General features: G+C 35.4%; 1 protein-coding gene across 5 annotated transcripts; it reads right to left on the reverse strand.

The window, feature by feature from the left end:
• Window positions 1-1873: 1873 nt before the first annotated feature.
• LOC122012810 (probable sugar phosphate/phosphate translocator At3g11320) lies at window positions 1874-14141 on the reverse strand. 5 transcript variants are annotated; one of them, XR_006120329.1, is made up of 5 exons: window positions 13416-14141; window positions 12865-12968; window positions 12533-12673; window positions 2322-2490; window positions 1874-2210 (listed from the first exon to the last, which is right to left on the reverse strand). XR_006120329.1 is itself a non-coding variant. In XM_042569458.1 (5 exons), exons 1-4 carry the CDS (start codon window positions 13878-13880, stop codon window positions 2344-2346), a joined length of 945 nt encoding a protein of 314 aa, XP_042425392.1. In that variant the 5' UTR covers window positions 13881-14141; the 3' UTR covers window positions 1874-2207; window positions 2322-2343. The 5 variants fall into 5 exon arrangements, 3 of the variants coding, with proteins under 3 accessions (XP_042425392.1, XP_042425393.1, XP_042425394.1); XR_006120328.1 differs by having other exon boundaries at window positions 1874-2207; window positions 13416-14140; XM_042569458.1 differs by having other exon boundaries at window positions 1874-2207; window positions 12445-12673.
• Between the last annotated feature and the right edge of the window lie 141 nt (window positions 14142-14282).

Genomic DNA, 14282 nt, shown 5'->3' on the forward strand with positions numbered 1-14282 from the left:
GGTCTTCCTATCGACCGGACATCATGTCTCAATCAATGACAGGTGGACAGAGCTTAAGACTAAGTGCTAACTAACTCGACTAGCTACCCCAGCCAATTAGACCTACAGACCGAAGGGATGTACCGCGCCTTCAAGGGAAACGAAGGAGCCAAGTGAAAATCGAATTATTGACTAGGACTTGCAAACTGAGCTGGTTGGTCGATCCATTCTTTTTTAGAAGTTTGTGCCACGAAGAACAAAGAATATCCTTAGATAAATCGTACATTTGAAGTTTCAAGCTTGTCAAATCACATAAATTTACAGACTTATTTAAGGAAATATGTTAATATCACTTTATGGTTTGTTTTTTCTTAATAGTGCTTTAGAATGTGTGCATAAACATAACAATGACATTATAAAAAAGATTATTCATCTATAGGCGAAGGTATAGGATGCTCTATAGTTCTGCACACTAGTTGCTATAGTTCCACTATTTTTTTCCAGAACTCGATCACTGACTTAAGTGTTGGAGTGTCAAGGCCGAGAACCCCTTTCCTGACCCGACACTAATACTCTGTGTTACATAAAACAACGAGGAATCTTCTTTTGATCAACAAAAGAAGTACATTCTCAATCAATCATCTTCATCGTTTTCAAATGGGATCCCATTACTTCAAATGACTTAATGAAATAAGAATTATAAAATAATATTACATGATGATATAATTTGAAGTGCATTTATTCAATCGAGTTAAAAAAAACAAATTGGCTAATTAGTTCTGAAGTTCAAAAAGCATTACTCATCATAGTTTGCAAAGAATTAGTTATTTTCAAGGGAAAAAGGGCTTAAATGAAATAATTCACATGTTATCATTGCACAAAACAATATGAAGATGAAATAATTCCTGACCTCCAGTATGTTTGTTGTTTAATTCTAGATACTTGTTTTCATAAAGTTAAATATATATTTATATAAAATACATCGCGTTGATTTTATAATGATTTGGAAAAGGAAAGTAGAGTTGCATTCCAAAATAATCTCCTAATGATCAATAATTTATACGTTATCTTCACGCAAATCAACTCTGAGGACTGATTGCTATTCGTATTGGGAAAATTACAATTCACCCCACCACTTTTATCTTTTTTCAAGAACCTTACGAAAAGTTCACAAACTTCAACTTTATTGAATAATATTACACGTTAACTATATTATCATTTCCATTATGACATATGTGTTTTACATATATAATTGCAAAAAATCTTATTTGTTCACTAATACTAATTTTAAATAAACTAAATTCACTAAAATCTAAAGTATCTTATTTGGCAGTTCATGATGCATAAGTATTAACATAAATAAATTTTTTAAAAATAATAAATACTTTTAAAATCCTTAATAATAGTTTAAATTTTAGGAATGCGTGCGGCAGGCAGGGGAATTAGGCAGGCAGTGTCCATGCGCAACAACAAAATCTTAGTGAAGATTTGGAGAATATCTCTTTCTGCCATCCGCATAGAATAAGCAAAGGAGGTGACAAGGAGGCGAATAATGACCTAGACTAGCAGACATAATTTAGAAATAGGATGATAATTTAATATTAATTATGATTTAATAAATAAATTAATAGAGTCAAAATTTAAAATTGACATGACAAAATTTAAATAGATAAATAGATTAACACACACTTATAATAATTCATTATAAATAATTTTAGTTTTAATATTTAAAATAAATAATTTAATCAAGAGGTACAATGCAAATATTTTATTTTTATATATTATCACATTACCTATCATTTTAGGCAGACCAATAAGCATGGCAAAAGAGCCCAAGTGCTTATAAATAAAGCAACACTAACAAAGCACGAGAAAGAACAGAATACAAACTTAGTTAAAAGACATTTGGAAAAATGAACAAATATAAATATAAATTTGTTACGATGTATGTCAGAAATATTTGCATATTACACTGAATACAACAAAAAGCAGGTTTATCAATCTCTTACGAGCAAAATTCAATCTAAAAGACTGAGCGGAAGTAAGAATATGATCCCTAAAAATTGAGTCTATTTATCAAAACCTCTACCAAAATGATTCAGAAAAGAATGCAACTCACATAATGAAGATGCCAATTAGTTATTGGCACTTTGTTTACCCTACTCGCTATCTAGTCTTCAATGTTAAGAGCTTACTGTTTGGTTTTGCGCCAAAGAATCATGTGCGGGCTGCTACATGAATTGCACATATGAGTTAACCAACCACCGACATCAGTAAGCAAATGAGATGGCTGTGGGAGAGAGAAAGGGGGAAAGGACCAAAAAAAAAAAAGAAAAACCCACCTGATCGTCATTATTAAAGGAATCACTTGTTGCGTTTCTTCACTTCACTGTAAAGAATAACACCAACTACTGTGACTGTGTAACCAAGCATCCCGGTGACTGTTACTGGATTCCTGAATATTAAAATTGAGACAACCACAGCAACGGCACCTTTGGCATTTCCAAGAACCTGAAATCACCAAAGTCAGGATATTAACCACTATATAATTACAAGGTTAAAAAAATTGCATAGCTATACGGAATTTTGCTCTATAGTGGTCCATGTGGCCACATATGCCCCCACATAAGGAGTCTTCCAGTGGCCTGGATATGAAAAATGCAACTATATATTATTTCAATACTCAATGAGCCCACCCAAGCCGAGCTAGATTACTAATTGAATCAAATTTAAAAAACAGAAATTAACTAGACAGAAAAAGATTAATGAAATTTATCTTAGCTGTAAACAATCAACACAATGATAGCTCAAGATGATACGATAATTGTAATAGAACAATTATTGGACGGTTCAGAAGATCAAGGGGTCAAAGTTAGATCTAGCCTACCATAAGATATAGTTACAAAAGCTTTGAGAGCTAATGAGCATCCAAAATAAATTTCCAAATTCATTACTTTGTTGTAGTAAAAACTAGTGAATCAACTTATTTCAGATGAAGCATAGAGTATGTTTTTCTTCATTGAACTTTGGATTGAGCAAGACATGTTTTGCCTATTAGTCAGGTTCAGAGACGTCCCATTTGCATTTTATTATTTATCATTATCTATTATGTATTAGATGGGCAACCGTTTCCAATTATCATGCATTATGGATATGATTAATGTTTTTTTTCAATAGTGAACCCATATTCATCTGTAAATTTGATCACATATCATTTGCATGCACTCATCAAAACCTTAATAAAGGAGTTGCAAATCATGCAACTGGTTTGCTGCTAGTTAGGCATTTACTAAATTAATGGTCTGTTAAAGATTGGGAGAAGTTATTTGTTTAATTAACAAATCAAACACATCAACAGATTCCACCTACCTAGAACTTAAAAAATACTTCATTTCTGCTGGATTTAACTTATTACAAAGCAAGATATTCAAACAAAAAATGCTAACTGCTATCTACAGTAGATAGTTTGGTACTACTATAGAAGTGCCTAAAGAAGAACCATTTTATGATTGCTCGTTATATTATAATATATCTTCTAGTACTAAATATCAAAAGTCCATAGTGCTACAGTGTATACACACACACATGTGCATTGTGATATAGTTGCGTGCAGTGGACAGATTTTCATCATCATTAAAGGAAAAGATGCCGCAAAGATAACTAAGTTGGATATTCACACTCTTTTCATAATGTTTATGTTCATGCATTCGGAGACATGTCCATTGACAGGAACAAAACTTGAGAATAGAGACAAGATTGATCATATCATCGGGTCAATCTCATGCAAACTATCCCAGCTGACATACTTGCACATGCTAATTGGCTTCCAAGTTCCAACTACCCAAAATATGTTCATAAAATTGACAATGATGCCTCAACGGACTAGCGCAGTTGGTTCATGCAAGGGTGTTGCTACCATTAGACTTGGGGTCAATTTCCAGCGGATGCAGAATACCCTGCTGGTTATCTCAATCCCTCCTTACATGCGTTGTTGTTGTTGTTAGGCGTAGGGCTGTAAACAAGCCGAGCCGAACCGAGCTTTGTGGTGTTCAAACTTGTTTGATAAGATAACCGAGCCGAGCCGAGCTTAAAATGAACCAAGCTTTTGAAATGAGTGTTCAAGCTTGGCTTGGTTTATTTTTTATGAGCTTGAGCTTGTTTGAAGCTTGGCTTGAGCTTGGTTCGTTTAGATGTTATCAAGCTCTCAATTCAAGCTTGGCTTGAGCTTGGTTCATTTAGATGTTACCAAGCTCTCAATTCAAGCTTGTTTGATTGTTTGAAACTTTTAATTGTTTGATTGGTTATTAAGATTGATAATTTAAATTTATTTATTTATTTTATTTTATTGTTTATTTAGCATATTGAAAAGAATTTTATTAATAAATATTGTTCGTGAACATTGTTCATGAACGTTGTTCACGAACATTGTTCACGAACGTTGTTCACGAACGTTAACGAGCTGAACACATATGTGTTCAAGCTTGTTTGTTTAGCTTAACGAGCTGTTCAAGCTTGTTTGTTTAATTAATCTAATGTATATTGAACGAACATAAACAAGCTCTTACCAAGCCGAACACCAAGCTTGTTCACGAACGCTTGATTCATTTACAGTCCTAGTTAGGCGAAGCCCTCCCGTGATTTACTTCCCTTCCAAACAACGGGGGGCGGGGGGTCGTCGAGGTGACGGTTTCGCCTTTTGCTACCAATAAAATTGACAATGATAAAATGACTCCAGCCCTTTGAGATGATAAAGTGAACTTAAATAAGAAATAGTAGTTCACTTGAAGAAAGCATCATTAGGTAATCTCCATCCTCCCATTTTAGTGTCTCACCCAAAGGATGATCACTAATGCTTGGTTACTTGGGTGCAAAGATAGGAGGGAAGGGAGGGATAGAGAAAAGGTCACAAATTTGCACAATAATCATGGATCACTTATATACATTGCAGTGTTACTTTCTTACCTCTCCTCTTTCTTAGTTATCCATTAAAGTAACCTAAATGGCTTGAAATACTAAACTAAAATGAATAAAATTCTACCTGCCATTTTGGTTTAGTTTTAACATTTTGAACTTGAAAAATGACAAATTTTGTTTAGAGACCACTATGCCTTTTGTATTTCCTAAAACAAACTGTAAACCTTCAATTCCAATCAATTGAACTTTTCCAACTATACTGATTCTCTAAGAACATGACATGCCATCTCACGCTATTCTCTCATTTGTATCACCCATTGAAGTGCAACTAATGGCTTTGGACTGGTAATATCTTTGACTTTATCCTTTTTTAGTAATCCCACATATCCATCTTATCTTTGTTACACTAATTCTTGTACGTGTTGCCTTTTTATCTACACATCACAATGACCCATAAGTATGAGTTTTGTCATATTTTAGTGTGACAAAATTTTCATTTTAGGCTAAATGGCATGCGGAGTAATACAAGAGTCTATGAACTCTTTCTTATCTTGAGCATTTAATTTTTAATCCTATTAATACTAGATTTATTCATATCTCCTCTTGAATAACATATCCAGGACATTTAAAATTATTATTTCAAAGATTATTTTATTTATTAATCTAAATTATTCTCTCATTTATTTTAATTCTGCCGATGGCGAACCAATCATGACCGGCCCCAAACCCGGATAAAAGAGGAGGGTTGCGTTAAGTTGCCAACAACGTTAAAATTATGACAAATGTTCAATGAATGGATCCATTAAACTATTGTGCTAATGCTAAGTTGTTCCTTAGAAGGAATGTGTTGCAGGGTCCAACTGTTACGTCTCGGCAAGGACCGTTGCATCTCCAGAACTCGGATGTAGTTTTAAATATGCAAGAGTTCGCGTTGCAGTGTCCAACTGTAACGTATTGGCAAGGACCACTACATCTCCATGAGAACTTGAGTGTAGTGTTAAATAGGCAAGAATTCTCACACCATAGGATGGATAAGAACAAATATGATGGGAAAACTAATAATCTAAAATTTGGAACATAGAACATAGGAACTCAAATCAATGGAGATAGTAGATACGATGATTAGGAGAAGAATTTGTATTTTGTGTATACAAGAGACAAAATGGATAGGCGAGAAGATAAAGATGATAGAGAACTCGGGTTTGTTGAAGGAAAGAATAAAGTAAGAAATGGATTGGGTATTGTTGTACATAGTTTGTTGAAGGATGAAGTTGTAGGAGTAGTTAAAAAAAGAGATAGAATTATAGTCCTTAATGTAATAGTGGTGTAATTCGCGTATATGCACCGAAAGTAAGATTAGATGAAGATACCAAATGAAGATTTTTAGACGACTTAGATAAAGTATTACAAAACATTCCGTCAAATAAAATGATTTTAATAGGAAGTGATCTAAATGGGCATGTCAGAGTGAAAAGTGAGAAATATGAGATAGTACACGCGGGTTATGAATTTGGAACGAAAAATGAAGGGAAGACTATATTAGATTTTGTGATAACATATGACTTATATTAGCTAATACATTTTTTAGAAAAGATAAGAACACTTAATCACGTCCAAAAGTGGGAATAATAAATCGCAAGCGTGCTAGAGTGAAAAGTGAGAAATATGAGAGAGTACATGCGAGTTATGGATTTGAAACGAAAAATGAAGAAGGGAATACTATATTAGATTTTGTGATAACATATGACTTATATTAGCTAATACATTTTTTAGAAAAGATAAGAACACTTAATCACGTCCAAAAATAGGAATAATAAATTGCAAATTGACTTTTTTATGCTTAAGAAGAAGGATAGAAAGATTTGTAAAGATTGCAAGGTTATCCTAGGAGAAAGTTTAACTATCCAACATAGGTTAATAGTGTTGGATATACGCATCAAGCATAATATCAATAGAAAAAAATATATACGACTCCTAAAATTTAAAGAATGGGAAACAAAATATATCTAAGGAGAAGATAGGAGTACAAGTATTAGATGAAATATATAGTGACTCTAATATGACATGGGATAAGATAGTATCAAAGTTGAAAATAATAGCTAAAAGTGTGCTCGGCGAGTCAAAGAGACATGCACAACTAAATAAGGAATATTAGTGGTGAAATTAAAAAGTATAAAAGAAAGTGAAAGAAAAACGAACAACTTATAAGGAATTATATATTTGTAAGAATAAGAAAACTTTAAAACTTATACAATAGTCAAGAAAGAGACTAAGAAAATAGTGAATGAAGTAAAGAATTAAACTTTTGAACGATTATATCATAAATTGGATACAAAAGAAGGGGAAAAAGATATTTATAGAATAGCTGTGAGAAAACGGAAGACAAGAGATCTTATCCAAATAAAAGAGCGATAGAAGAGGTATTTTCATCAACTTTTTAATAAAGATTTAGATGATCAACTTAACTTAGATAATTTAAGTAGGTCAAATGAGTATAGAAATTTAAATTTTTATCATAAAATTCAAACTTCAGAAGTATAAGAAGTTTTAAATGAGATGCATAATGGAAAAGTCGTTGGACCAGATGATATTCCGATAGAGGTATGAAAGTGTCTAGAGAAATAAGGTATTGAATGACTTATAAAATTATTTAACATGATATTGAAAATAAAAAAATGTCTGATCAATTAAAGGGTAAATACTCTAGTTCCCTTATATAGAATAAGGGAGACGTATAAAATTATGCAAACTATAGGGGTATTAAACTAATGAGTCATACCATGAAATTTTGGGAAAAAGTAATAGAAAAAAGATTAAGGAAGAAGATCACGGTGACTGAAAATCAATTTGCATGCCTGAAAGGTCGACAATAGAAATTAAATATCTTCTTAGACAACTAATTGAAAAATATTATGAGCAAAAATAAGATTTATATATGGTATTTATTGACTTAAAAACAACTTATGATAGAGTTCTAAGAGAAATTATATGGAGAATTTAAAAAAAAAAGAGGTATTAGCGTAACATATATTGAACTAATTAAGGATATGTACGAGGATGTAACGACCAGAGTAAAGACTTTAGACGAAGTAACTGAAATATTTCCAATAAAGATAAGGTAACATCAAGGATAAAGTCTAAGTTCCTATCTTTTTTACACTAATTATGGTTGAACTCACTACACACTTTCAAGACACAGTATCGTGGTGCATGTTGTTTACAGATGAAATATGTGAAGGAGTAAATGTTAAACTAGAATCTTAGCAGGAAACACTAGAAGGGAAAAGTTTTAGACTTAGTAGAATAAAGACAGAATATATAGAATTTAAGTTTGTTAAAATAAGAGATGACGCCTAGGACTGAAAACTTTAAATATTTAGGATCATTTTTACAAAATGATGGAGGGATAACAAAAGATGTCTTACATATAATACAAGCAAGATAGTTGAAATGGAGGAGAGCGCCAGGTACCTTTAAAACTTAAAGGAAAGTTCTACAAAACCGCAGTTAAACCTGCTATGTTATATGGAGTTGAATGTTAGACTATGTCTCGAGCACATGAGTAGAAGATGAGAGTTACAGAGATGAGGATGTTAAAATGGATGTATGAACATACGAGGATGGACAGAATAAGAGATGAGAGCATTAGAGAGAAAGTCAGAATTGCATTTATTGAGAGAAAAATCCGGGAGACGTTTAATATGGTGCAGGCATGTACTTAAACGACCAATAAATGTTCCAGTTAAGAGCTAGGCGATGTGAAACTATGACAAACACACATATCAAATGAGGAACATCAAAAGAATACTTGGTTAATAACAATAAAACAAGATAAAATTTATTTAAGTACAGATGATAATATATGATCCTGTCTGAAGGCACTGAGGCAGCACGCTAGCTCCGGTAGGTGATGATTTAATGAACAAGAAACTCCTCGAGATCTGAAGAGAACTCCTCAACGATCTTGCGCACAGTTAGACGAGCCAACGTTAGTGACCTAAGTCTAGGGTGGAAATCCTTGGCTAGGCCCTCCGACGCTCAAGTCAGTCTCTTTTCTTCAAAAGTGGAAGAAGAATAGTAACCGAAAATGCCAAAAAGTAGGGTTTCAGATGCGAATGCTTATATTTGCGTACCTTGCCAAAGAGGATTCTCCTTTTTATACCACCTTACATAATCTCCGCGATCGTGAAGTGGTCCTCGGTTTGTTAGAAGTTGAAAAAAGTACAATCTAGACGTCGTGCAATAATCCTCTGAGGAATCTTTTTTTCTATCCCAGATGTACCTTCTTTGTCATTTATGACTTGAACCCCTGATGACATATGCAAAGGAGTGTATTGGTGTAACTAATTAATGAAGAAGTTTCGAGAGAATATATCCCGATAAGTTTGTCAGGCTGTCATTAGGTTGTCGACTACTTGTCTGCTAATTATATTTCGACCGATCATTAAGTCGATCGTATATTGAGAATACCCTTTGTTGAATATATCCCGACCAGTCGTTAAGCCGGTCGTATATTGAACATACCTTCTATTGAACATACCCGACTGATCATTAAGTCGGTCGTATATTGAGAATACCTTCTATTGAATATAACCTAATCGGCCGTTAAGCCGATCGTATATTAAGAATACCTTCTATTGTATATATCCTAGTCGGCCGTTAAACCGGTCGTACATTAAGAATACCTTCTGTTGAATATATTCCGGTCGGTCGTTAAGTCGGAAGCATATTGAGCATACCTTCTATTAAAAATATATCCCGACCGAGCATTAAGCCAGTCGTATGCTAAAAGTTTTGTAAGGCTGAGTACCTTTAAGCTCAATCGGGCTTTGTACGATCGAGCGCACACAAGCACCCTTATGCTCACTCGGCCTTCGCTCGACCGATCATATGCTAGAAGCTTTGTAAGGCTGGGCACCTTTAAGCTCGATCGGGCTCTGCCCGGTCGAGCGTACACGAGCACCCTTATGCTCGTTCAACCTTCGCTCGGTTGATCGTATGCTAGAAGCTTTGTAAGGCTAAGCACCTTTAAGCTCGATCGAGCTCTGCCCGATCGAGCGCAGACAAGCACCTGTATACTCATTCGACCTTTGCTCGGCCGATTATATGCTAGAAGCTTTGTAAGGCTGAGCACCTTTAAGCTCGATCGGGCTCTGCCCTGTCGAGCGCACACAAGCACCCTTATACTCGTTCCGCCTTCGCTCGGTCGATCATATGCTAGAAGCTTTGTAAGGCTGAGCACCTTTAAGCTCGATCGGACTCTGCCCGGTCGAGCGCACATGAGCACCCTTTTGCTCGTTCGGCCTTCGCTCAGCCGATTATATGCTAGAAGCTTTATAAGGTTGAGCACCTTTAAGCTCGATTGAGCTCTGCTCGGTCGAACGCACACAAGCACCCTTATACTCGTTCGGTCTTCGCTCGGCCAATCGTATGCTAGAATCTTTATAAGGCTAAGCACCTTTAAGTTCGATCGGGCTCTGCCCAGTCGAGCGCACGCGAGCACCCTTATGCTCGTTCAGCCTTCACTCGACCGATCGTATGCTAGAAGCTTTGTAAAGCTGAGCGCCTTTAAGCTCGATCGAGCTCTGCCCGGTCGAGCGCACACAAACACCCTTATACTTGTTCGGCTTTCGCTCGGCCGATCATATGATAGAAATTTTATAAGGTTGAGTGCCTTTAAACTCAATCGAGCTTTGCCCAGTCGAGCGCACAGAGGCACCCTTTTGTTAGTTCGGCCTTCGTTCGACCGATCATATGATAAAAGCTTTACAAGGCTGAGTACCTTTAAGCTCAATCGGGCTTTGCCTGGTCAAGCGTACACAGGCACCCTTATGTTTGATCGGCCTTCGTTCGGCCAAGCGTATGCTAAAAGCTTTATAAGGCTGAGTACCTTTAAGTTCGATCGGGCTTTGCCCAGTCGAGCACACACAGGCACCCTTATGTTGGATCGGGTTTATGACTGGTCGGCCCTATCAGAGCATTCTGCTCAAAGAACGCTCGGGCGCGCTCTCAGGACTCTGATGTAGGGCAATCAATCAGGACTAGTTAATAAACATTCACCCTATCCCAACCTTGATCACCACTTCATCCTAATTTTGATATCCTTGTCATTTTCTGAATCCGCTGGTCATAACCCGTATCAATATAGATAGAGCTTAATGGCGTAAAAGGATCCATATAACCGACTCCACCAAGTGGGATAAGGGTTGGTCGTTGTTGTTGTATTCTCTCATTTATTTTCTTATTATCAAAGATACGTTTAAAATTTTCAATTTTAATTCTACATATCTGAAAATCTTTAGTTTCTAACAACTGTCTCCACAATCCGAGGTTCAAGTTTATTAGATTTAAGATATCATCAATAGAACAATATCAATTGGAATTCGATATATATTGATGAATTTATCTTGAATATGATAAATCAGGTTATCTAATATCAAAGCAAAAAAAGCTAAAAAAAGAAAGATCTTGAAGCCAACACATAATGCACACATATTGTTTTTAAAAATCATTTGCTTAAACAAACAATAATTACAAAACCACTTACTACATTACCATACATATTCTTTATCATATTGATAATCAGATTTCCCTTGTCTAAATCCACTATATAATTAGCTAGGGATTCTACCTAAGGCAATGAAAATCAAATACAGATCATTCTCTTCTTCTCCATATTTCTCTTTTAATCGTCGTACTAAATAAATAGCATTTCTAGTTAATCTTTGGAATTGGAACATTAAACTAAATAAAATTTTACATATTGTCATTTTATCTTTTATTCTTTTCTTAATCATTATTGCCCATTGTGACTCTTATCCTTCTATTATTATTACATTATCAATCAAATCTATTCTTATATGTCACCTTGATCCTTACAAAATAGTATACAAAGCCTTTTCAGTGATTCTTCAAACATATTCTTAATCTAAAAACTTTATTGAATAATTTAGTTGACCAAATTATAGTTTGATGCAAGTGTTCCGTTAGAGCACCAGATCTCTGTCAAGTGTTGTTTACAGAGTTCTCTTAGTCAACTTATCTAGAATCTCTTAGTCAACTTATCTGGAAGGTGACTAACCATTCCAAATAATATCATGTCTTGTTATACTATGAACGAGTAGCCTTGTGATTGGGAAAATGCTATTGGATTTTCATCTAGTCGTTGCATTTGCCTCTAGTGTGGCCAACTAATTTATGTTCTCTAAACATGCAAGCAAAGATTGGTCCCAACAATATACTTTGTTGCAATTGTAGCCAAAATTAGCAGATTTTTTTTTAAAAAAAAGGTGAAAAGATAAAAATGGAATAACCTTTCAATTACACTACTGGACAAGAACATCTAGAAAAGAGTAATTTTAAATTAATAGCTAAGGCTTCAAATTCTGTAAATCATATACATAATAAGAGAATTCATAACACAGATGAATTAATTTTTGGGAGCCAGGGAATGTATAAGAATGAATAGAATATAAATTTCTTCTCTATAGTTTAAAAATCTTTTGAAGTCTATAATAAAAGAGAACTAAATGACATCACCATAGAGCCTACCTGGAGAGTCAAAGCGCTCGTATGTTTGGTCACCAAGAAGTTGGTCAAATTCACAAAATAGGCAAGAGAAGAATTAAACAATAGGTACCATAAAATTCTGATATCTTTTCTAGCAAGTGCCAATGTGATGCCAACCACATTCTCCTCCATGATTATAGCAGCAGGGAGTAATAAAACAACTGCTATTGGAGCCATATACAGGAGAAGATTCATAGAATTTAGTTTTTCCCTGATGAGAAAGACAAACGAAAGTATTCAGGACTGTGTTTATGAAAGGAAAAAAAAGCAACTGTCATAGTTTACCAGAAAACAAGAAAATAAATATCCTAGCATAAATAGGAAAAAAATGAATAACCTTGTCGAAAAGGAGATTTGCAAAAGAAACAAGTGGATATACAATTCAGAATAAATAAATATTACCCTTCAGACGACAACAATATCCCTTGCAACACTGACTTAAGTGCTCTTGCAGCAGTTGCACCTATGCACATGAGAAAGCCAAACAAATGGAAACTTGGTTCTCCCTGAAATGTTAAACATAAAACTTATCATTATATCGCAATTCTAGAATCAAATAACCAGTATCAAACATGGTTAATTTCTCATCAAATAAGTTTTGAAAGTAGATAACAATTTGACCTCTGGCAATATCAAGATAAGGCAAAATTATCAAAATTAGCACTAAACAAAAAATTGATCCCCGTGCAAGGCAAAAAAAACTCTTTCAGAAACTCAATTAATACTTATCAGGATAGAATGTTCATTGAGAAGTTAACAGGAGCTAATATGATAATTAAATAATTTCTGAAGAATGTTATTGCATGCAAATAAAAAGGATGCCTTGCATTTCTTCCCCAATGATTTCGTCTTCCAGTAATAATAGAGGCAATATCGAGCAGCAAAGACATAGCACTCAACGTGATTACGATGGATCTACTAATCCAAAAGAATAAAAAATTTGGCAAACGTACCCCGCTGGCAATGACGACACCAGAGACGACTGGAATAAGAGTAATGTAGGTGATCCAGGATTCTCTCTTCACGGTCATAATATATGCGAACACGGCGGTGAAGAAGGGCGTGGTTGCTCCCACCGCCTGATTGAACGACACCGGAAGGTACTTGAGGGACACATTCCCACTAACAACCGAGCTGCAGAAGACGAGGCTGAGCGCCACGATCTTCACCAGCTGCAGCCGCGACCGCACGGTCTGCATCGGCGCCACCCTCAGCCAGGCGATAGCGACGTAGCTGAGTAACGAACACGCCGCCATATGACACATCGTGAGGAAGATGGGGTACCTGAAGCCGTAGTTGCTAAGAAGGTATTTGTTGAGGAGGAGCACCCCGATGTTGGAGGCGTACCACGACGCCACCAGAAAGAAGGTAAAGAACCGGCCGCTAGCCAACGGCGACCAGTTGCCCTTGGTGCTCATCCTCCTCTTCGCCTCCGCCTCCGCCTCAGCCGAGACCGATGCCGCCTCTCGCCGGGGTTCGATTACGTGGAAATGGGGGTCGATTTAGGGGATTGGAAGGCGATTGGAAGTACAAGAGGTCTATCAGAAGGGAGAAAGGGTGGAGTTTGGGGATTTGGAAGAAGAATGGAGCGGATCCGAGAGGAAATGCAGGGACTCTTCGACAGGAAAGAGGGGGGAAAGGGAGAAATGGAAACAAAGGCGGCCTTCCAGTCGATTAAAGAATAGAATTTTATTTTAATTAAAAGTTCTAAATGGATAGCTTCAAAATAATTATAAAAAAACCTTTAAATAGTAAAAAATAAAAAATGTATATTTTTATTTGAAAATTTCATTACACCCTTCAGAAGTTTATTTTTCAAA

Source organism: Zingiber officinale, chromosome 8A (genome assembly GCF_018446385.1).
Source record: "Zingiber officinale cultivar Zhangliang chromosome 8A, Zo_v1.1, whole genome shotgun sequence".
In the NCBI taxonomy this organism is placed as follows: Eukaryota; Viridiplantae; Streptophyta; class Magnoliopsida; order Zingiberales; family Zingiberaceae; genus Zingiber; species Zingiber officinale.

Excerpts from the sequence above, each read along its gene's own strand:
- LOC122012810 (XM_042569458.1), bottom strand. The coding sequence starts at position 13,880 with ATGAGCACCAAGGGCAACTGGTCGCCGTTGGCTAGCGGCCGGTTCTTT. Across the intron at positions 12,969-13,415 it reads GTGTCGTCATTGCCAGCGGG|GGAGAACCAAGTTTCCATTT; the intron begins GTACGTTTGCCA and ends TTAACATTTCAG. Across the intron at positions 12,674-12,864 it reads ATATTGTTGTCGTCTGAAGG|GGAAAAACTAAATTCTATGA; the intron begins GTAATATTTATT and ends CTTTCTCATCAG.